At 37.4% G+C, this 25342-nt stretch overlaps 1 protein-coding gene across 3 annotated transcripts in view; it reads right to left on the bottom strand.

Moving 5' to 3' along the window:
- Window positions 1-22476, bottom strand: part of Aff2 (AF4/FMR2 family member 2) — a 514115-nt gene extending 491639 nt beyond the window's left edge. For all 3 annotated transcript variants that reach the window (XM_005085893.4, XM_040744698.1, XM_013125099.3), the window contains exon 1: window positions 22009-22476. In XM_005085893.4, coding sequence (XP_005085950.1) covers window positions 22009-22055 — 47 coding nt within the window. In that variant the 5' untranslated portion in view covers window positions 22056-22476. The remainder of the gene's footprint in view (window positions 1-22008) is intronic.
- Window positions 22477-25342: the final 2866 nt, after the last annotated feature.

Here is a 25342-nt window from a genome sequence, read left to right as displayed (position 1 = left end):
ATTATCATTTGAGAGTCAGCTCATGCAAAAGGCTGAGGTTATCACCACATATTTGGATAGTGGTAATTTAGTGATAAGTGTTACAATTGTGTTTGTTCTTATAAGCTTTAATATCAGACAGACCTTTTTGATTAAAGTCAATATTAGCTATACAATATTGACATTGGATAGAGTTCAGATTTTAAAAATTATGTCAAAGCTCTTTCAATGTCTTATGCTTGGTAATAGAAGAGAAAAAAGGAAGTTATCATATATGCCACAAATTGTCTACAAGATCTCTCTCTCTCAGACACTCTCTCATGCACACACACACACACACACACACACACACACACACACACACACACAGGCACACAGGCATGCATGCACACACATGCACAGTCACAGATGAAAATTTGTACTTACTTGCTTTCATAGAATTACCAGAGCCAATGTAGAAAGAAAGTATCACCAGAATTAGTTTCCTAAGTGAATCCCAATATCTTGTTTTCCATTATAAACTACAATTACAAATGTAGTCAAAGCATTTTAACAGTAAATTTATCTTCCAAAAAACCAGGAAATTCAATTGACCTATTTTTTATCACAACCTGTTACTTTAAAAGAACACTTAAAGGGAAGAATTACACATAAAATATATCTACTGCTCTATTAAAGATGACTACAATTGAAACTGTGGTTGTACAGTTCCCAGTGAAGAGAAAGGGAACCTCAGTTTTCCAGGACATGTATGCTACATCTCATCTGCTGTTTGGAAGTTAAGGCATGTGTAGGTCAGATATATATTGTTTTTGTATTTATGAATGAAATCCTGATAATGAGAAAAAGCATTTTATATCTGGCCTCTTATTCCTAAGTTTGTCATTCAATGCCTTTGCATTTTCTCTAGAAATGGAAATATGCTAGACTATATTTGCATGAAGAGATATTAATGGAAAACAGGTACTCAGAGGTTCTCTTTTATGCATCCTTATTTATGAAATTATTTTATATTAGAGAAGCGATGGTGCTGGGAAAATCGCAAATATACAGCCAAATTAATGAGTGAAACTGACACTTTACAAATGATTTCCCTTGGAGATTCCTTATGGCACATTTGGAAAACAGGTTTTAACATTTAGTTCCTGGGGATAAGTTTACCTAAAGGACAGAGAAGAAATGAGAAGTAAACAGAACTCTTGCCTCCCCCAAACAGAATATATTTTCTGGAAAATATAAAATGATAAAAATCCATCTGAAACATTATGTAAAATGGGAAAATTCAAATGGAAAGACAAAAAGCACATCACCTAGAAAATAATTATATAAATGAATAAAACAATACAGTACCTCTTTGTCTCTATTTTTAATGTTCCTTCCTAGCATTAAACAACTAGTTTATAGTTCATGGGATGGGAGTAGGGGTACAAATTGTCTTCAGACTACCATAATCATCACCACTGGTCCCTGTACTTATAGAATCTCACATAAACTTCAAGAGAAGTGTACACAATATGGAGGTAGCTAACAGGAAGTTGAAATGGCAAGGGGCAGTGTTTCTTCCATGGTGTCCCATGTTTCGAAGGAGAATTATACTGTTTCATGGCAAAGAGCCCCTTTGAAACTAACTGAGAGACAGGGCACTTTCTGCCTTTTCAAGTCAGTGCTCAGACTACTTTCTCCTTGTCCACTTCCTTATCTCCAGCCAAAAGATTACCCCAAGGATTGTCATTAGCTCCTCAATCTGGAGAGGCTGCATTGAAGGACTTTCTGGAGAGATGACAAGGCTGAAACATCTGATATGAAAAACATGACAGAGAAAGAACAGCTGTAATTCACTTTACAACTTGCCCAATTTAAAAAACTGCCAAAAAGAAAGATTAATATTTAGAAATTATTTTATGAACAGGCATTCCAATTTTTGCATGAAATCAAACATAGTACAATTAATCTTTGATACTAGTTTCAAATACTTGTTATATATGGTTCATAACATCTTTATCTGTGTTGTAAACCAGCTATTTTCACTTGAACTACACAGTATATAATTGAAGTCAGAGTTGTAAATTACACAGCCATCTGTCCTTAAGCTGTCACAAATCATACATGGAAGAGCATATGTATAATGAGAATAGACTGACAAAGTTTTTAGAGTTTACATGCTTCTGAATTAATTAATCCTTTATCCCACACATTTTCAAGATTCTTCAACAATATGCTTGATGAATTGGTATAATTATATGAATGGTGTGTGTGTGTGTGTGTGTGTGCGTGTGTGTGTGTGTGTGTGTGCATGGTTTATAATGTCACTGTTAGATACCTGAATGTCCGAAGAACATCCATGCAATTAACTTGCCATTTTTAAATGAATATATATTGTATATGTATATAATTGAAAGAAGCAGTGGTTTTCAAGCTTTGAGTTTTGACCCTTTTGGGAGAAGCATATCATATTTACATTATGATTTATAACAGTAGCAAAATTATAGGAATGAAGTAGCAATGAAAATAATTTTATGGTCACTACAACATGAGGAACTGAATTAAAGGATTGCAGCATTAGGAAGGTCAAGAACCACTGCTCCAAAGCCTTTTCCTAATGCTGCTTTGTAGGAATAATCTACTCCTGTTTACATGAGCAAGAAAACACGCTCACTTCCTTTTAACAAAAAGGGCCAAGAGAATTCAAATTGTGTGGAACTGGCTTTATCATCAGATGGACAGAAGGCAAAAGCTGATCATTCTGCATCACACAAATGCATTCACCAAAGCTCTCAAGTGCTTCTGTGACATACCACACAGTTAAATATACCAGTCATGCACCTGCAATCCTTGGAGAAGAAGTGAAGATTTTAAGTCAAGTAGGGGCAACCAATGTTTCCTCTTGCCATTGGAAAAGGTGACCAGCATATAACAGCAACTATTTCATTATTTTACATCACAAGGTTTCAAGGAATACTTTGAAAAAGAACAACAGGAAGTTTTTATGAGCCCACAGGCAAGCTGGAACACACTGGTGTACAGCATACCCAGCTGTATAACCTTGTGATACCATCAGAGAGGAGGCAAAGCCTTTGGCTCTTCAACAATATAATGACAAATGCTGACTCTCTGGAAAAGGTTTCACTGGGAGCCTTTTTTCCATTTATTACCATAACCTGGCAATGGCATGAACTCTGTAGATTAATGATATAAATGGAGAGGATGGCAGTATCCTTGTAGAATGCCATGTTCACTTTACAGGTGCCATGCCTTTTAAATCCAGTCAAGAATCCCAGATAAATCTTGTTTGTGTATTTTGTCCCTTTTCTCACATTGAATTCACACACTCACATGGCATAAAAGCAAGTTTATGATCAATCCTAATCTGATCTGAAATATTCATTGTAAGTCCCTGTGGCACCAGATAAGAAAAGCTATATGGTCACTTAGATCTTGGCATTTACATCAGGACAAATCCAATGTGTGGAGATGTATTGACATAGAAATCCACATAAACACTCACAACTAAGTATATAATCTATGCAGTGTAATTTGCTTCTAATGTGTTATTAAGCAATATAAGACCATGGGGTCTCTATATTAATAAGCCAAACAATATTATATAAAACTTACCCCAATGTTAATTATATAAGGTAGACAATTCATTTATAAAGCAAACCCATTTTGTAGAACTGAGACTTTTTATTCTTACCAGGCTGGGAAACTATCTTGAGTTATTTTTGAATTTATCTTTAATTCTGGTAATTACTAGAGGTTGCATTGAACTTGTACTTAGGTCCTTTGTTATCATATGATGCAGAAATGGTGACAATCTCCCATTTTAGATTCGTTTCAGAAGATATCTAGTGAACCACTGACACTCATGACTAAAACTCTGGATGGTTTTCCTTAAGCCAGCTCCTGCGAGGAAGGAGCATGTTTTCAGGAGATTTGATGATAAGTGCACATTCAGTGCATAGTAGACCATGCACTAAGAAATGGCCATCCTCAACTTAACCTTCTTTATGCTTCCCTAGTTGTCTTGCTTCCACACAAAAACCTCTTCTCAAGGCCAGTGTCTGAGTTATTATAGAATTGGGTTGTCAAAGGGCTTTGTACCGTAAAAAATTACTTTAGGAAACAGGCCAGAGCCACCAGTCACAATAAAAGAACTTGTTCAAAAGTGCTCTTGATTACTGTATATCAGATTCCTTACTAAATAAGAAAAGCAACTGTAGGTAAAGTGATCAAAATTTAACAGCAATTTAATGACTAAAACAGAATATAAGCTAAAGATAGATTTTTCCCTTATAGATAAAAATTAGAAGAATAGTCTATCTTTGATGAAGAGTTCACTAAAACTTTGGTCAACAGGGTTAAATTCCCTGTTCTGTTAAATTTTTTGAAAATGTTTTTGATTTCATCCAAAACAGACATTTGGGGTAATAGTAAGCAGAATCAAGTGAGTATATCCTACTGATCATAGTGAGGCCAGCATAGAAACAGAGCTTGCTGCCCACCACCTGGTACAATCAGACATACTCTGCTTAAGCAATTACAAAACTCAATCTTTCAGGGTATTTTGGGGGTTTTAGCCTCGGTAAAATCAGACTTCCTTATAGGAAGAAGAGTTGGGGTAGTAAGGAAAGTTTTTAAAAGCTGATTTAAGAAAAAAATCCGCACTAGCTTCAGGAACATCAAATGGCTCTACAAAACAACATTTTGATGATTTCAGTGTAAATGAATCAGAAACATATGGATTACATTTCCCTTCACATGCGCCGGGGTCTCAAAATTAAAGAGGGAAAGAAGGGCTTCAGGCAACATGCATTTGGAGTTTTGCTAAACCCAAAATCATTTGAAGAGTATAAAAATATGAGGCCCACAGCACAGTTGGGTGTGTCTATCTTGGACAGTGAGACATTTTATAGGTTTTAAAAACGTTATATAATTAAAGGTCCATTCTTTAATGCATCTAAAATGTAAGCTGATGTTATATGATTTTTCCCTGTAAGTGCACAAGTGCTTAGTTCAGCTGGCATTGATTATTTTATTGTATAAAGTAATGCTTAAAATAAAATAAAACCATAATTTGTTTAAACAAAACAGTCCCAAACCAGACAAAATGGTTAATAGTAAGAAAGTATATTTGTATATATGGTAAAGAGGAAAGGTGGGATGAGGTATCAGGACAATATATCTTAGAGGGCGTTACACCAAAGCCTAGAACTTAAAATAGCAGATGTCCAAATGAATAATACATGTATATATGCATATGTATGCATGTTAACAGTGAGATGTATATATAGCAACAAATTTATATATGCATATACTTGTAAAATACTTGTAATAACTTTTTTATCAGGTCTTCAAATGGAACATTTTAATGTCTTTTATTGATATGCACACATACATGTCTCCTATTGCACAGGTACAAAAAATTAAATTCTCTGAATTTTTAAGCTCTCTCATTTTGTCTCATTTCATTTTGCATGTAATTTCCTCTGCTTCGTATAACTCTATGTCTACATGAATGGGAGATATTTATTATATATGAAAATGAATCAGAAATCATTGCAAGGGATTTCACTAAGAATGTTTTCAAAGACTGGAATATTTATTTCAAAGTGTTTTAACGAAGAAGAGTAAGATGCTTCGGTATTTTTCTGAATAAACAGAATGTCTGTATTCCAATGTGGTCTAACAAAGAAGACTAAGATATTTGAGTCTTATTCTACAAACATGCAAAAAGTGGGTAGACACAAGGGAGATAAACATATATTCTTCATTATGAACATCTGAGTTGAGAACTGAAGAAAAATTGTCATGTAAGAAGCATGCCAATACTCAGGTGGAGGATGGTCCCCTGTACAATGTCAGGGAGGTGACAATGAGTCAGATTGGGAGAGCAGTGACTAGCTATACTACAATAACTTACATAATATGCCATTAAAATGTCACTAGGAGGTAGTAGTAATTAATAGGTTCCATTTACTAAGCTCACAAATGAAACAAATATCAAAGAAGACTATGGTGACACAGCTCTAATAATTCATACTGCAATAATCTTTTTTCTTATTTTCCACCTTAAACTCTGCCATTGGGAAAAATATCCAAAGTAATTTATTCTAATGTTTAAAGCAAATTCATTATTTTATGTGTATTTTTTTCTGGTAAGTTCAACTTGAAAGTCACAAACAAAAATTGGCCTGATACTACAGCTTTTCTCTTATGAGATGTTAAAAATGTAGTATAAAACTTTAGTGACTGAAATAACTACAAAGCAACCTCATTCAATCTTCATCTAATGCTGGAATCCTCTTAAGCAAAAGACATAAGTGTCCCTACACCTTAAATACTAGGCAACCTCCACTCACACAGAAAGAGACTAAATATCTGGAGTAAGATCTTTCTTTTTCCATTATTATCAAGCACAGATGGGGTTTATGGCAGTGCAAAGAGAATATTGATTTAATAAATGACACCTGGTCATGTACTGTTTCTCTCACATAAGACAACCACCATGTCAAGGATACATTAAAAATATAAAAGGCTGCAGTCCAATTAAATACAATAAAATTCCCATCACAAAGACCCTCATCTGTTATCTACACTATTCACAAAGCAGATCTCTGGAAGAAATCAGCCCCTTTGGCAAAAAAAAAATCAATATTGTAAAGTTGAATTCATTGGTTTCTAATAAGTAATTGATAACAAAGTAAAAGAAATGACTTGTTGAGTAATGACTGAAAGATTTTAGTGATCAAAAATATCATGGAGGTTAGATTTTTACTTCAGGTACTTCTTATGCAACAAGTAAAAGAAAACGTGAGAACTTGAGCACTGGACACTGAGAAAACCATTCAAGGCAACACTGAACAAGCTTTGACTCCTGGAAGCCACAAAAGAAAGCCAATGCCCCATGCCACAAATTTCCACATATGGTTTATGAGTTCATCCCTTTTGGAACAGAATCTTTGGGAATGGTTTTCTGTGGTTCCAAACAATTATTTCTATTTCATGCTGATCAGTCACATAAAGGACATTTGCTAAACTTTCATTGTCTTTTAAATTACTAAATGATCAGGGGGAAATCACACAAAGGTTACTATGGTATATCTTGTATCTAGCCCATGATAGACATCCACAATACAGGTGATGAATAAATAAATGATGGGATGCCAATTCCCATCTTCAGGAGGTATTACACTTGGTATTTCATCCATCATAGTTCAGACTATCACGAGTCATACAGACTATAGAGGCTGTAGCATCAGAGTGCTGCCACTTGAAATCCAATCTTCACCTTGCAGGATGATGGGTAAACATCACTGAGAATACACAGATTTTATAACTTCCAAGTAGTAGCTTTTTAAGATGTAGCTACTGAGGGGAAACATCTCAAAACATATCTCTGGGAAGCCACATCACAATACAATGTTATAGTGTCAAGGCTCAAATACTATCTTGTCTATCATCTACTTTTGTGAATTTAAGCAAACGAGTCATTCTTCCTGGGCATTGGCATCAAAGTAGCAATAGTAGACATGTTTACTATTTCACTGAAAGTTTTATCAAGGTTTGCATGTGGAAATTACACAGATTAGTATCTGGTATGTAGAAATCCCTCAATTCTGGGAGCCACTATTGTCTTCCAAGTATACAATTATGCTGATGTATGTATACAATTTACCAAGAGGCATCAGAGCTTGACATTTGTCTTCTAATTTCTCCCATGACAACTATAGGGAACACAATCTGGAGGGAGACTGCCCTAAGAGAATGTGGTAGAGGCCTACTTCTCATCCCAAGTTTAGCTGAGCCCACAGTGGTCTATCTAATGGAGTGAAAAAAGAACAAGAGTCTTTAAAGAAAAAATGCAACTGTCTTCTGCCCACACACTTCCAGAGGGGTCTGAAGCCTTTCCAGGCTTGGAAATTTTTTTCTTGAACAATGAGAACACAGGTGAATGCGGGAGAGGTACCTGCCCATACAGTTTGGGGAGGAAACCTGAACAAAAGAGCTTAGATTATTCTGCAGTGCCTGTAGAGAAAAGCTAATGAAGAGTTTGAAACTGTAAAACTTTTTTCCAAGCCCCAAACTGAATTTCTTTCAGAACTGCATAAATTGAAAGAGATCCACTGCCAACTACTGGTAGGGATGCTGAAAAAGGATCTTGCCTATCTCTGAACCTCTTTAATGATCACTACAGTTTGGAAGTTCTGCAATACTCCACTGCTATTGTAACAAGGCTCCAGAACCACTAATGCTAAACCAAGTAGGGGCTTCTTATATATTCTTTGCCATCTACACCAAATGATAATTGAGCCACAGCTGCATTTGTTGCTATGCCCCCACACAACTGAAATCAGTTCACTCATTTTCAGGACAAGTGATCATAGATCTTTTCATACCTTTATAACATTTATGATTTTAACATTTCATTTTTAAATGGGAAATTATCATCATGGAAAGACTGGATAGCTAGCAGAGAGTCTTAATTCTATTGTTGAATTATGGAGAAATACATATTATCAGCACTGTAGCCAAAAATGCTTTGTGATACTTTGTCTATGAAATTCAGTCTTATTGTAAACACTGGGAATATAAACAAGTGTATCTTAATTTTTTCATAGCTATAAAACTGGAATATCCAGTTCTTTCCATTTAGTTAAAAATTCAAGTTTAATAATTCAACAGTTTGAATTCAAGATACCTCTGGTGTTTTTTTTAATTGATGTGTCATAAATCACATGAATCATGGTTTAGTACATGAACTTGAGAATGCAGTGAAGCAATTTGTAAGATATTAAAGTCTTTTACCACCTGAATATGTTATTTCCTTTTCTCTCCACTGAGGAAACAGAAAAATTTGTTCATCATCCCTTCATAATCAGTGTATGAAGAATAAAACTTACTTATTTTCTTCTAAAATATGTTTCATTTTGTCAAATTCCATCAAGTATTCAACATAGGCTGTTCCAATCACTACAGTCTTTAAAACATTTGCTCATAAAATGAAAGAAAACAGTATTTAGGAAAAATTAGATAAATGACTCCAACACAGTGATGATATTTTTCCTCTTTCAAATATATGACATAACCATCCAACAAATGATAGAAAAACTCTGCAAGTCAATCAGAAGTAGGAGTTATGATTAAAAGGAGCATGATAGACCAGAAAACTGATGCTGGTGTCATAGGCTATATTTTCCTGATGCTTTTGGAAACACTGAAGTAAATGAGTGAAACAGTAATTATGAAGTTGTTTATGAAAATTAATATCAGTAATTTATGAGGCAATGAAAGAGGTGAGCCAGTGATAGAGAAGGGAGGGTTATAGATTTAGGAGGAACAGTAAGCTTATCCAGAAGGACCTTTAAAATCACTGAGAACTTGGTTCCCAAAGAGGCAGGAGCAGCACATTAAAAGATCAAACTTAGATCAATTCAACTTAAAAATTTCCCCACTTCCTACCCTTAGCACCAACATGCACCATCATTGCTGGAATTTTTATTTTTGAGAATAAAATTGTAGCAAAAATATATACAGGTGCTAAAATGTGCAAAAAACATACACTTACAAGGATATATTTTATGATCTCTCACCTATTCCCATGCCACCCATCCTATGACAGAAGACTCAAATCACAAGCAAGTTCAATTCCAATGATTCTCAGCATGTAAAGAAAAGAAGACAGATGAGACATAAGAGAATAAATAACCCTCACTTTGGCTCTGGGTGTTCATCTTTTCATTCCTGGTGTTTACACATTTGTGGTGTCTGGTTGTAAAGCCAATGTACTCAGATAAAAAATTAGAATCACAGTTATCCAAGAACTTGAACTTCTGTGAAGTCTCGTAGTCATAGTCATCCCCCCTCGAATTTCTATACTCACAACAATATAAAAATGGTAATAATAGTGTGGTTTGGTCAAAGCTCCATGAAGATTTACTAGGAAACCCTTTCCCATCTTCTGACCTAAAGTCCTTCTAAGAAATGCCGTAAGCCATGAAGTTTCTGACTCGTGTATCATTTATGATGCCTTTGGGAAACAGGCCCTCCCTAAGAAAACCAAGAACCAGTGCCCCATAAGGTTCTCATTACAGACAGGAATGTGCCAGGCCAGATGCACTGAGGGTTGTCAAGCTTTGTGAACTCCCCCCAAAAGGAACCTCTCATAAATTTTTCAAAATATATTGCTTTTCCTTGAATTTTTATGATTATGTTCAATTTACAGAAACTTACCCCATGCTTCATCATTTACCTTATGTTTTAAGAGTTATGTGATGTCTGTGAACTCCTATGAACCTTTTCAGGATCATGTTTTTTATATCTTAAAACATATTTCCATCCAACCGTTAATGTAATAGCTTTTCATTTTTTGTATGTGAACACAAGCTAGACAGAGTTCCAAATTTTTTGAAAGGACAGACTTACTTTTCCTTATTCCATTAAGGCAATGAATCTAATGAAAGATGGAAGTAACAAGTGATTAGTGTATAAAAATTACCAGGTCCTAGTGTTACAATCATATTTAGTATGACAAGAAAAGTCTCAGGGGGATGTATGCCTCTGTAGCAGTCACTGTGGTGTTTACAACATAAGAAAGACTGCATCCAGCTTGGGATCAGGGTCCTGACTGCTCATGTTGAGCTGTTATGGGCCTCAGCAAAATTTTGTGGTTCCTGATAATTTACTTTATGTGAGTTGGGGTTTTTTTGCTGTTAATTTAGTTTTTTATAATAATATGCACAAAATATCAAAATTGAACATATAGTAAGAGCATCAGTGCCTTAGATCTGTAGATGTCACAACTCTTAATATTGTCCCCCAAATTAGAGTCTTCTTTATACACCCCAGTAACCTAAAGGAAGGGAAAGGACTCAACAGCCTGGTGTCATTGAGTGGGAAAGCTAATGGGAGACATAAAGATTCTACTCTACCTATAAGCACTGGGGACAGGAATAAGTTACAAAGACAGATGTAATCTTTTTAAAAATCAGATTATGAGAAGCAGACAAAATCACAACTTTATTCAATGTGTCATTTATCCTGAGTGACTAATGCATTATTTGTATGAAGTTAAAATTGAGCTTTGAGAAACTCTGAAATAAATCAAATGCCATACTTCATGTAATTTTAAAAGACAGATCCCATTAGAAGTCTACTACGCATAGTTGTTGGTTAAAATCATTGACCAGCATCCCTATAAATTAATCAACTGAGGCAACGCTGGCTTGGCTGTCATCGTTTGCTACTAATCTACATTTAGATTTCACTTTAACTCTTCAAACCATTTGAGTTCATCAAATTATCAAAGATATATGAGTTACAGCAACTGTTTACAAGAAGCTTTGTTGTAGAAGTTTGTAATAAGTGCATTTTTTAATGGCATTATAGTGTGCATTGGCATTTCATTGTAATTCCTGGGTAAGATGCTAATCAGAACCCAATGAAAATGGTCTTCATCATTCTTAATGGGAAGTTTTATAACTTGCAGTCTGAATGTATTTGTACTATTGAAGTTTAAAATGTCACAGAACCTTAAAACAAAACAAAACCACACAAAAATTCAAAGAGTCCGATTGTAGCAAAAGGGAGAAATTTAACATTTTGCTTCTTTTTTGAGATGGGAGGTGGCCATTTCTGCAGGATTTTTAACTTATGCATGTGCTTGAGTTTCAGTTAAAATCCCATTAAGTACTTACTGCCTTCTTAGTATATCCTCCAACATCTGGTTAATTTACCTAGATGGGTGTGTTAGAGTCACTAAAATTTCATCAATATACTCTTTCTGACTGTCTTCTAGACTGTCTTCAATTTTGGACTGTGAAAAGGATAATATTTAGGGGATTCAAAGCATCACCTTATTACTTTGAAGTCATTTATCAACTACACATCTGCAAAGGCAAGAGGTGGTAGGAACACAGGCATCATTTCCAAGAAACCTATACTTTAATCAGGCTTTTGCAGTTTACTAGTCATGTACATTTGTGGAAGACTGTGTGTGTCTCTCTGATCTTCAGTTTCTCAGGTGTAAAAGCACCCATCATTTAGGGTGTTTGTTTAGTAGGGTGATGCTTACAAATGGTATGACCTAATACACTATATGTTCTTGTGCTTTTTCCTGACTGTGAAAACATCTTCTAGAATTCTTTAGAATCAAAACATGGAAACTTTCCTGCACATCCTTGAGATGAAACTGTCATCTGAATCCTCCAGAGGCATAAATAGAAGATGTGTTCCATCTAAAAATACATGTTTGCAAACCCAAATCCTAGGTTAGCCTCTCAACCAGGAAAAATATAAAAACAGCATCTGGTTCAGTGTGGAGAAATTACTCAGCAAAAGTTCAAGGCATTTTTGCCTCCCTTTGTACTACACTACCATTAATCCAATGACAGTAAAACTCAAGGACACTTTTAGGTATGATATAACATTTCCAAAGGATAACCTTTCTTATTTTTAAATTTAATTTCTTTGAGAAATGTCATACAAGAGTGCTGCATCTACACCACTCCTGCCTCTTCCCTCTTTCAACTCTTTCTGTTCTTTTCCTCACAAATTCATGTCCTGTTCTTCAGTTTTGACCATGGAATTCAGGTCCCTAAGCATGTTAGGTAAGAATTCTTCTACTGAGCTTCAGCTGAAGGCACTTTAACTAAAATTCAGAACACTAACCCATAAAATACTCAGATACTCAATGGAGTTATATATTATCAGAAGAAAATACTAGATATAAAATGTAAAATTACAAATCTGATAGACTAAGCATTTTTACATAGATTCATCAAGAATCCTTGCAAGAAAGATGCACATAACAAACATTTTATTCATAACTATTAGGAAAAATACTTACTGAAAGCAAGACAGCATCTCTCTCTACTTCCTATACCTACCTGGGAACTGTAAACTGTTACCTCTTCTCAAATTTGATAACATAAAGTATGAAGCAAATTATTGTACAATAATACATTTACAGACACAAAAAGTATAACTAAACACCTAGTAAGAATCAGTTGTCATCCCATGCATTGGAGGAAAAATCACTTTATGACTGGAATCTCTACCCTTGCAGAGTACAGTTCTGATGTCTGAATTACGTTCCAGTTTATAGACAATGCAAACTCTCCCCAAGCCCAAAATTTGCTACATATGGCAAAGAAGAACAGAATAACGAGTCTCTTCTTGGAGTGGATATTCAGTTAGTTATGTCTCATATGAATTTAAACCCAAAGCTAATTTACATACAAAAATTTCAAAATGATTAGCAAAAGCCTCATCACCAGGATTGCCTTATTATACATCTATCCGTGGGAATCATTGTGGGGTAGTAGTGTAACCAAAGATTCATTAAATTGTACATTAAGTCACTAATCCCTTTTACCCTGATTTTGTACTGTGTAAAATAGAGGTCAGACAACAGAAATCATAGTGTTTCACATAAGAAATTAGTGCTTTCACTTTGACTCTCAGTATTATTAATATCCCACCCAGATTTACTATTTTGAAGATGTAGCCCAATGGCTGACTGAGTTTAGTAAATACACGATGGTCTACTCTGAACTGAGAAGTTATTATTACTCTAGGTCAAGCATTAGAAATTCACAACCAAAAGGAATGCTCTTATCCTGTACAAGAACAACGACAAATAAAAACATCAAGAAATGCAAAAAATTTCCTGCTGCCCAGACAAATGTGTATTCAGTTACGATAATACAGAAGAGGGGGATTTGAAAAGATTGGGCAAGAGTATTTGAGTTGAAGGAGAGAGGAGCCTGGGGGATGTTCCTATCTGGATGCTCCATAGATATAGAGTCAATATAGGAAGGATCAAATAACCAAAGAAATATTTGATATTGAAATAACTAATCATAAACACACATGGAAATACTCATCAGTTAGATGGTATGTTAGCTTACATTTTAGAGAGAGTAAAAAAATGCAAATCTTGAAATCTTGCTACACACCTTCCAAATAAAAAATTGCATAATTTTTAAGAAAAGGATAAAAATGAAGAGAAACTATATATCTGGGTGTATTTCTGCCCACACACTGTTAAAAGTATTTAAAGCATTTCATAGTCCAAATGAAGACTGCTTCATCTACAGTAAGTCTTTGTAAATTCCTCTTTTTAGTTACAAGCCTGTACCAAATCCTTTCTCCACATTTAAATCTGTATTCCAGTGTTAGGTCTCTAAGGCCACAGAAACCATTTACATTCTCTTAATTTGCTACTAAAAGTGACACTCGCAGAGACACTAGGAAAGTCACTTTTACCATGCAGGGTCTCAGTCTCCTTGTCTGTATTATATTGATGCAAGACCAGAGGATTCTAAAGGGCCCTCTTGCCTTGAAACATTAGGTTCTAGGAATTGATTAATGTCTATGCACCAGAGCCAAGCGTTTTGCCAGCAAATAAATAATAGCTAATTGATGAGACCTCTCCATGGCACTTCATCAGAGACATCCATCATACTGAATCTAATTTAGTTACTGTGTCTGTGCCGACCTGGCATGAAAACAATCAGTTCCTTTGGAAAATTAATTTGTTCAAAAATTAGTTGACTGACATCCTGGAGAGGGAAATAAAGCCCATGTGATTATGTTATTTACATTGTTCAACAGATAGTTAGGTCATCCTGTACATGCTGCCATAGTCTGGAGGTTAAACTGACCTCATAACATGCTCCTTCTGAGTGTCTGATTTGATCAAACCAGAATCCAAAGATGAAGGAGACATCACTCAAAGAAAGCTTCCTCCAACGTTTGTTAAAGCCTAAACTATAGTTTCAACACTGCTATGAGACAAGAAATGATTTGTTTCTGTTTGTTGTTATTGTTTACATTTAATAAAAACCTATTTCAACTCTATTTCAAGGAGATATGCTGAATACCAAAAGAAATTTTCTGATTCCATGAATAGAGCACAAAAAGGTCACAAAGAGAAATAGTATCTGCTCCTGAGATCAGCTTTTCACAGAGGAGGATAAATGATGCTGAGAATAATTCTTTAGAAATCTACCAAAACAAACCATTCTTCACTGGATGGAAGTGATATTTTTGTTCAGAAAGGAACATTGAAAAAATAAGCATATGAGTGATTTTGAGCTTGGGACGAAAACAAGCCTATTTCTTTAGCATATTCCCCAATATATGGCTGATATACCATTACTTGCCTACTGAAGAACAGACAGAAAGCTTACATTAAATCACTAGACGATATTCCTTCTCCAATGAAACAATGTACAAGCATATTTCTTTAAAAATCCATAACCTAAGCAATCCATAATCAAAATCAGATTCAGTCAATAGTACTATTACAAACTCTGCTTAAACCACACCACTTTATTTAAGATCATGGATAGTTTCTTCTCATTCCAGGAAGTTTGTAGGTGTTAGTAGCTAAGGTCATTGCAAAGATTTCCTTTAAAGAAATTCAACAATTCAGAGCATCACCTTTTCCATAGTGTGGCGTGCCTTGAACAAGCATATAAAATTTCATTAAAGTACAACATAAAAGTTTAACATTAGATGAAGCCAGTGCTGGACCTTTGTTTAAGAGTCATGATAATTTATGGCATAGATCTGCTACAGTTAAGTAGAAAAACAGCTTTCTCATGATGAAATACAAGTAGTAAAGGGTGAAACTCAAGGAAAGCTGAAGGAATCCTAACCTTCCGATCACTCATCCTTCTTCAGATTTTTGTCACACATTCCTTTTTAACTTTCTCCGTACGGATTGAAACACAATAACTGGAACTCCTATAGCCTTGTGCTTTAAAAAGTATCGTTTCATGTTTTTTTCAGTGCTAAACATGTCATTTATTTCATAGAAATTATGTTTAAAAGTTGCACCCATAACATGGCCTTTATTTCTATTGTTCCTATTAAGTTTTCTGTAACCACTACTTTTTCTCATTATATTCTGCAAAAGAGATAAGAATACTAAAAGTCCCAACAGGAATAAGAATAATTAAAATACTAACATGCAGGCAGAGGTCAGTATTATCTCATAGACTTATTGAGCAACTATTTTTGAAAGATGTGCATTTGCATGGAACAGTCTTTGAGCTTAGTATGGCTCTAATGTAAACCAACAGATGGCTATCGAGTACCTCTGATTGGAATGAACAATGCTAAATGATGAAATAGGAGGGCAATAAACAATCATTTAAGAAGCAATGAGGATCTTAAACATAAATTCCTTAATGTAACAGTTGTGAGGAATTGAAAAGTACAATCAATATGTATCATTTGACCATTCATTTACTGTGTAAACTTCAGCAATTCACTTAACCTCTCGGAACTTCAATTTCTAACCTTGAAAATGTTGTTAACTATATTATCCTTACAAAGTCTCAATGTTACTGACAGAAGTAAAACAAAGAAGAGATGAAATAGATTGCAAAGCTTTAGCAAGGAGTGTTATGAATTTCCTACACCTAGCTTCGAGGCTCCAAAAATCAGAAAAATGCATTGTGGTCATCTATATGCTCAATACGAGATTTAGAATATTTGAGCATTAAAATTATATTGGTAACTCTCAAAGTTTTCAGTTTCCTTAAAGTTCAATTTTCATTGCCATATATGTATATATGGTATGAATAGATGCATATCACAACTATAATTTCAGCATTCTGAAAATGTTTTGATACATACATGCATGTGTTAATACTCATAAATATCCATGAAAAAGACATTCATGAAAATAATTAGAAATGAGATAATTGATTGTGGTCAAAAATATATCCATGCAAAAACTGTCATAATGAAACCCATTAGTTTCCACACCTAATGTATGCTAATAAAAAGGAAAAGGGATGAAGATGTCAAGAGATAGTATCAATATATGAATCGTTCTTTAATTAAAAGAAAAAAAATCAGAGTTCCATGACTGATCAAATATATGGAGACTGCATGAATATTTTTCTTATATAAGTGTTATATATGGAATCCAATCCATTTGGTTTAGTGAGAGCTAAATATCCTCCAACACACACCACACAATAAGTAACAGTCAATAAGACTTTGTGGAAGGGTACCTGATATGGAATTTAGAGATATGGCTTTCTGGTCATGGCCACCAGGCTGTATGGACTTGTGTAATGTATATACCCTCTCTAGAATCCACTCTGTTCATCAATAACATGGGAATAACTCTGATAACTTACAACTCAAAATGATAAAAAAAAAGAATTGTCATAAGGAATAGCAATAAACTTGTCAGAAATATTCTGCCAAAATGTCCTTTGGGTTTGCTGCATGTCAGGTGAAATCAGACCAGCATAAATAAGTAGCTGACATTCCTGAAAATAGCTATCATCTCAGGACAGGATATCGCAGAAAGTTGTTGGAAAGATTAAGTGAGTGAAGTTGAGTATTGAATGTATGGAGCAGAGAGCCTCCCATAATATATTCAACTAATATTCAAACTAAAAGAGTAACGAGCCTGAGCTCTATTGGAGCTGAAAAACACACAAGCACATGCCCTCAAAATCATTTATTCAAGTTCAGTTCTTGATATTGTTAATCTGCAGCACACAGTCTTCTCATTTACCAGTGAATATGTTGTTTTTAAGATGCTCTTCCTCTATCTCATAGCAACCACAAAAAGACAAAATTAAAAGAGAAAAATGTAATCACTGAACTGTTTTGTCTACATGAGAAGTTAATCTAGTGTATGACTATTGACTCCTTTGAAGTATGACCTAGAGTTCCAAGTTCTTAGGGAAGCAACTTCTATATTGTGCTACAGATGGCCATTTCTTTGGATTTTTAGAATTTTGAATTTATGTTAAATATGTGCAAATATTGAACACAAGAAATAGTCACATCTTAAGAACAATGGACATAAAATAATGGTTCAACATACTTAAGTCATTTCTATCTAGCATTAATTAACATATTTGAATACAATATAATTTTATTCATCTATAAAATGTTTAAATGTTTGGAAGGTAATGAACGACTATAATGATAAATGCTTGACTGAACCATAAGCAAAACAATTCATGTATAATTAACTTGTTTCTTACATGAAATAATTTTCTTCTTTGTCCAATAGATGTAACTTTTAAGATTTACTGAGATAGCTTTAACTCTTTGCAGGGATATCTGGAGGTTGTAGAGCAGATCTTTTCAGTACAAAGTATTACTACTTTCAATCTTTTCTCTAAAACACTGGATCCAAATTGCTTTGCTGAGTGAATACACAAGCATACTAGAGAATGAATATCACACTAGGTTAAAAACACGAACTTTAGAGAATTTCTTTTTAATGCCCCACAGACTATAAAGAGAAAAAGATCAATGGATGACAGCAGAGAACAGAAGTTCTGTGAACCTCCAGGCCTTAAAGAAAATGAGACACCTCCCCCTCCCAGTGCTGCTCTAGTAGCCTCAGCATGATGAAGGTTGTACTCGTCTATTTCCCACACAAACAGTCCTGCTCCACTCTTCTGGTAGACTACAGTTAAGGAAGCCCCAGAGGACCTGTGTGGAACACTGGAGTGGGTGGAGACAGATGGGCTGCTGTGGTGCAGGCCATGCCTCGCTGGAACTGGAACAGTTCACTTTTGTCTGGAAAGCAGGTCCCCTCCCTCCAGCCCCCACAAGGTCCAGAAAACTTGGGAAAGTGTTAGCTGCTGGAGCAGACCCTGGGGGCTACCTTCATCCAAATAGAAGAAGCCTGGCTGGCACATGGCCCCTTCTCAGCCTTGACAGCCTCACAAAGACCTTTGAACTTTCTATTTATATAACAGTTTAGTGAGTTTAAGTCTCTTCCTGTATTGCTGCCCATTTGCAAGCTTGCCTCTAATTAGGCTACTTGTGAGACATCACATAAAATCTACAAACAACTGATGCCATGAGAATTAGGCCACTGTCACAGTCTCTTAACAATGTATTTCCCTAGGATTTTTAATATTTGGGGTTTGCTATCATGGTACTTTTCAATTTTATGTTCTTTAAATTTTTTTCTTTGTATTTTCTCCCCCCCCAACATTTTCTTTTTAATAAAAAGGTAACTGTCTCACAAAAAGAAATTTGACATACCACAAAACAGCACTTGATGCTATGGAGGTAGGTGCTTATGGGGTAGAAAACCTGTACAATTTGTAAGCTTTTACATTTATATTAATGTCGTTGCCATTGCTGATAAAGAAGTCCAAATCTAGCCACATGATCTACAGATAACTCAAAAATTCCTTTACTTTATTAACAAGGAAAAATATATGGAATGATTTAAAGCATGGACTATGCTTCTCCCCCCCCCCAATATCTTTATTCCTTCTTTTAAACAAATAAGATAACGTATTTAGCAAACACAAATGCCTGTGTCTTCCTTTCCTTTCACAGAATGGTTCATATTAAATTCCAACTCAGGTGAACACTGTTCATGCATTCAGGAATCCTAAAGACCTTGAGCATTTGCCCTTTAATTGAGCCCAGAGCATGACCCATTAAGATAGCATTGTAGTTTGCAAAAAAACAAGTGATACATTCTGTAAGGCATAAGCACTCCCAGATACTCCACATACACATGACAGCATCATGCATACCCCATCTTTTGAGTGCACATTTATTCTAACACAGATTTATGTTTATCAGTGGACACTCATTTTTTATTTACTATAGCAAGTGTTTGTAAATAATGCATATACCTGTTTATGTGCAGCCATTCTTCATTAGGCTTAGGAAAATCAGTTGTTTCCATTTAATTGTTTTACCTCTCCTGATGCATTTATTGATAGATATCTAGGTAGAGTTACTATAGAAATAGTTCCAAGTCTGCTATTCCACAAGTGATTAGGTTTAATGCAAATGAGCTCCTTAACTTTTATGTCTTTTCCCTTTTTCTGTTTTTCTACACACTTGGCGTAGTGGCTATTATCGCTTCAAGCTTCTAGTTATTTATGCAAAATGGAAGTAAATATAATATAGTCCCATGATGTCCAAAGCATTTTGAAGGATATACAGATTATCATTAAGGACAATGACAAGCTTTTCAATTCACACACCATTGTCATATTTGTGTTTCTTTTCTCTGTGTATGTGCTTAAAATGTAGAAGCACAGCCATATCACAAATATTTATAGACACAGATTCATAAGAAAACTTGCCCTTCATAACCAAGAAGTAAGAATGAGAAATTGTCCTAGATTATGGATACAGAAGAAGAAGGCAGGTTTATAGATATGTTATACTATTTCATCAATATTTTCCATCACATCTACCAAATAGTCAAATCAGTCAGCTTTCTCTAAAATGGATGTGACATAGTTACAGATCAAGAGGAAAATGGTTTTGTATTTTCTTTAAGAATAGATAGCATCTCTAAAGGGGAACAGGTACACATGTTCCTGAAAAACAAAAATTAAGCAGAAAGGGCAGAAATATTAAACAATGCACACATGACATCAAACTGGAATTAATATATGTGTGTGCATATATTCTGAAACCTAATGTCTAGTATCTGTTTAAAATTTCAGTTAATCCCTGAAATCAATTATAACAATGTCTGTTAAATCAAGTGTTACCTAAAGCATATATTAGACAAATTGTATGTAAATAATAATGCTATAGTTATCACGTGTCAGTAAAATAAATTGCCATAGTAAAGGTTATATACAGGAACACAGCATAAATTGAGCAATAATTTCAGGAATTTTCTTTTACTTTTAATAAGAATAGATTCGTTGCAACATGTTTACCTCACAGCTGATAAAATTCCATAGTTTTGCAAAAGAGCCTATAGATTAGTATTGATATATTCAATCGTTCATTTAGAACTGCTATAAAATAAAATGTAATGTGTCTTGGGTTTGCAACCGAAGCAGTCATGAGTGGCATAATGAAGCTATTGGCCAAGCATCTGACCCTTTTTAAAGAAGGAAATTGCCTAAAACATGACATTGGCAATGGAAATCCCTGCAAAAATGCACAGCATTCGTAGCCAGCAGCTAGTAGTTTGAACATTGCAAAAGATTTCAAACTGTTGGTGGGCACTACAGATTATTCTCACTACATTTAAAGGGCGAGAGCTAAGAGTGTCATTCAAAGTCGCTGCTGCTGTGCCTGGTTCCTTCCTCCTCTAAATACTTGAGCTTGGGGTGGGGAATAAAAGAAAAAAATGTGACGAATAAAGGACAATAACGTTTGTAGTAAAGGGTGAAGTTTTTGTAAAGTTAATAGATCTGACGATCAGAATGTATGCGTGCCTTCACACCACCCAGAGGAACAACTTTCTGTCCCCCTCCCCCAGTCGCCTTTGCACCATCTTTAAAGAGCTCTCCACCTCAACTTTAGAATATTTTGTTAAACCTTGGAATTGTAGCTGTGTGCCCATTACGAACTGGGAGGCCAACAGGGGTACAGAGGCTAATTAAATATGCATTGACTTGGGAGCTACAGACTTCAGGGGCCAACTTCAAACACCCTTCTTCCTCTTGAAAGCCTAGAGCTAAAGGCAACTGGGCCAGAGATCCCTGGTGCAGGAGCCCTGAAGACACTGCTCTGAGAAGAGGAACTTATGGTGGTGAGGCTTTAGGGAAGATTTTGGACCTATGCCTTTTCGGGTGGGGATGGAGGTGGCGACAGTGTGGGCGGTGGCCACTATGCAAGCTGAGGGTGGCCTCTGAGTACCTGGCTGTCGTTATTTCTCCCGCCACTGGCTGCAGGCACTGGCAACTGGAAAGTTAAAGCTTTTCAGACTGGATCCTACCCAGTAAGCCACTGGCGAGAAAAGCCCCCAAGGTCGTGAGGGTGGGTGGCATGGAATCTGCTATGGGCCAGCTGCAACTCTTTAGACTTGGAGTGCAAAGGGATGCTTTTGCGGGCATCCCTCCCTGTCCCTGCACCTCCCCCATCCTAGCTCCCAACCAAGGAGTCACTGAAGCCAAAGCTAGAGGTGTCTGGGAGCAAGTGGGAGGGTGTCCCGGGCGCCCCCCACAACCGCTCTGGTTCCTCTTAACAAAGGCGAAAAGCCCAGACCAGACTAGGGGATCCCGTTCATCAAAAGAGAAGGCAAATTTTAACACCTACCACTGCTGTTCCAAGTCCCAATCCCTGAAAAAGTCGAATAGATCCATAGCGGCCGGGTGGCAGCAGCGGCGGCTGGCAGCCGTCTGTCCCTGCTCGCTGCGTGTCGCGGCTCTAAGCTGTGCTGCTCTCTCGATGTGGGCTGCTGCGCGGCTCCCTGGCCCTCCCTCCCGGTTAAAAGTGCTCTGGCCACATCAGTGGCAGTGGCGGGTGCCCGGGGTACCTGGTCTTACGCTCCAGAGCAGTAGCAGTGACGGTAGCTAAGGCACCAGCCAGGCAAGCGCCTGACCGCCCGCTCGGGTCCACTAGCTCCGTAGATTCCCGCGTGCCCAGCGCTCCCAGGCTGCGGCTGCAGCCGCTTAGAGCTGGGGCTGGCTGGACCGCCCGCCTGGCAGCCTGCAGGCGGGTGGCGACGGCAAAGGCGGGGGCGAGTGAGGCAGTGGCAGTGGCGCGGCGCGGCAGCCGGGGCGGCAGCGGCAGCAGCGGCTGCACAGGCGGCGGCGGCGGCCGAGGCAGCATCACACACTTACACACTCACAGGAGGCGGAGCCTGGACAGCTCGAAGCCGCGACATGGAGCAGACACGTTATCATCCTTGGATCTGGCAGGGGCTAGCCCCGCCCTCCTATGCTCCCGGACCCCCTCATTCTGTCAAAATCAGCTGATGGGGGCAGTTGCAAAGCTGAAGACTCAGACTCATCGCAGGACCCATAGGAGGTTACAGGGACATAGAAAGGGGTCTCGCGGGACCAGAATGTAGGCTAGAGAATGGGACACCCCCCCACCCCCAACCTACCACTGGGGTGTAGTGTTTGCCATCAGAAAAGAGTGCACAAACTGCTGCAAGGGAGGAGTCGGACTGCTGCCATTGCCTGCTATCCCTGCCTAGATATTTTCTTCTCAGACCACTGGATCAAACTTTTGTGTCCCCACCATCCCTCTGGGCTGCAGCACGGGGCATATTATCCAGGGAGGACAAGGCGGTCACCTTCAGCAATTTCTGCTGCACTGCATATCCCAGCTCAAGTTCGTGCTGCAGTATCCTCCTAGGAAGGGTGATGGTAATAGGTCCCTCAGTAGGTCAGCAAGCTGGGGCCCTGGATTTAGTATGCAGCAGTGAGAGGGACAAAGGACAGCCTCTTGAGTGATCCTTGGGATAAGTGGTTACAGGGTTAGTTTCTTCCAACAGCTACCTGGTGTGTTGGGCAAAAGTCTCCTGCATTTTCCTTATCCTAGAATCGGGAAAACCGCTGGGTGTGTGCCCACTATCCCACGCACCAGCTGTCTCTCTCTCTTCTGGCTTGAGAAGGGTCTTTCTGCAAATGGGGGCTTAACCACACCCCTCTCCTCCTTTCAGTCTGTACTTTTAGGCCAGGAAAGGATGAATCCATTCCTTTAGCCAGTTCCTCAAAGGAAAAGTTTCCTCACCTACCCAAGAGAAACGAATATAGGGACTTACAAAAGCTTGCTCAGTCTGGAGTCCAGTCATCTGATTTGCTCCCTTGCTATCCTTACAAGGAAGATGCAGTATTGGCACACTGTTGAAGTCTTAGGGCTGGAAGTGAGCATAGCTGTAGACAACACTGACAGAACTCTCAGGCTCAGTTTTACCATCTGTATAACTTAAACTATTGGGCATTTGATTTATCTTGCCCCCTTTCCCTTTCCTATTTGAATACTTATTTTCAAACATTTCATACACTCAAAATCATCCGAATAGCTTTGTTTCTTGAACCCTATGAACTGAGATCCCCACTAGTTAATTTGCTCAAGATCTAATATTTTTCATAAGCTTGAACCTGTAGAAAGTGTCACAGATCTGTCTTTAGATTGCTTGTGCCGAAGGTTAAGTTTATTTTACATTTTTGTTGCGAGGAAGAAAATACATTGTTGGCACACAGAAGTTAAGTTCTATGGTGCTGCAATCTCTGTATCTTGGGACTACCCGATGTCTAATTTGAATGGACCCAAATCTTCAACAGACACTATGGAACTGTCAAAAAATTAACGAATGAACAGCCTGAGGGAGACCACACCTCAAATCAGCTTGTTAACTGGCTACATGTTAACTCCACTGGAAAAACAGTGGGGGTTGGGTTTCAAATTATCTGTGTGCCTTGTTTATATTCTGTCCTAGATTATAAACCCTATAGGTGACAAGAAATGCCCCATTCAGACTTGTGGCCCTCAAACGTTATGCTCTCAGTAATTGATACTCAAATTTCATTTGATTGCTAATAATGATTGTCACTGTGAGCTAGTGCTTGATTTGCTTAAACAATACTTATGCAAACCCAGAACATCTGCAGTTAACATTTGACTGTGTGTGGATTGTGGTCAACTGTTTTATTTTCATCAAATTGATCTATTGATTAGGAAAGGACATACAAACAAAATTCTAAATAAATTCTCAACAGAAATAAAGCTGCTCCTTTAAGAGTTTCAGACCCCATCAACCCACTGGTGCACTTTCTTCCCAATCAGCAGGGGGACAGAGCAGAAGCAGAAGGAGCCAGCAAGAGGCAGCACTCTGTACAGAAGTGCCTGCAGGAAGGAGAGAAGAGACAAGTGGTGCTGGCTGCTGCTTCAAAGAGAGGCTGGGGCTTTCCCTTCCTGAGATCAAAACCAGGTTGGAAGGCTGGATTGAATGGAAGCATCTCTTGCAACCCACTACCACTACCTTCTCCAACCAGAAAGAGGCTAAGAGAGACAGCATAGAAGAGGCCAGGCTGTCCCTGATGCCAGTCAACCCAGGCCCAGCACACACTCACTAGGGGGAAGTTCTGTTATCTTAGATCTAAGGCTAGTTTTCTCCCTTAGTGCTATACTTACCCACCACCGGTTCTGATAGCAGTAAAAGATGAGATTATGGCTGACTCGCAGATACTTGGGCAAGGACGATGCATCTAAATCAAGCTTTCCTTAACAAAAGCTGGCAATGCAGAAGGAGAATACAGGTTTCAAAGGAGATAGTAACAAGAAGTGAACATGCTCAAGGATGCTCCCTCGAATCGGGGCTCCTGCAACTGTCATGCTAGCCACAAGACCATCTAGTCTCTGAGGAGACAAGGTACTTTTCTCCCATTCTACTTATTGGGCCAACTTCCCTAAGGTGAAAGACTCCTCCCAGTTAGTTGTTGTCCTGGATTTGACAGGCACATCCCCTTAGTTCCTGCTTTCCTGAGATAGCAGTGCCTACTTTAGGTCACAGTTTCACAGCTGTCAGTTCAATTCAGCATTTGGAAGCTGCACACACTCTCTCTTCTGCTTGATCATCTTCTCTGTTGACTGACATCTGTCATTTTGACTACGTTGTACACTGTACTTCACTAACCTT

This window comes from Mesocricetus auratus, unplaced genomic scaffold (genome assembly GCF_017639785.1).
Source record: "Mesocricetus auratus isolate SY011 unplaced genomic scaffold, BCM_Maur_2.0 Super-Scaffold_100003, whole genome shotgun sequence".
NCBI classification, from domain to species: domain Eukaryota; kingdom Metazoa; phylum Chordata; class Mammalia; order Rodentia; family Cricetidae; genus Mesocricetus; species Mesocricetus auratus.
The sequence above is the reverse complement of the archived record's forward strand: the minus strand, read 5'-3'. Positions and strand labels throughout refer to the sequence as shown.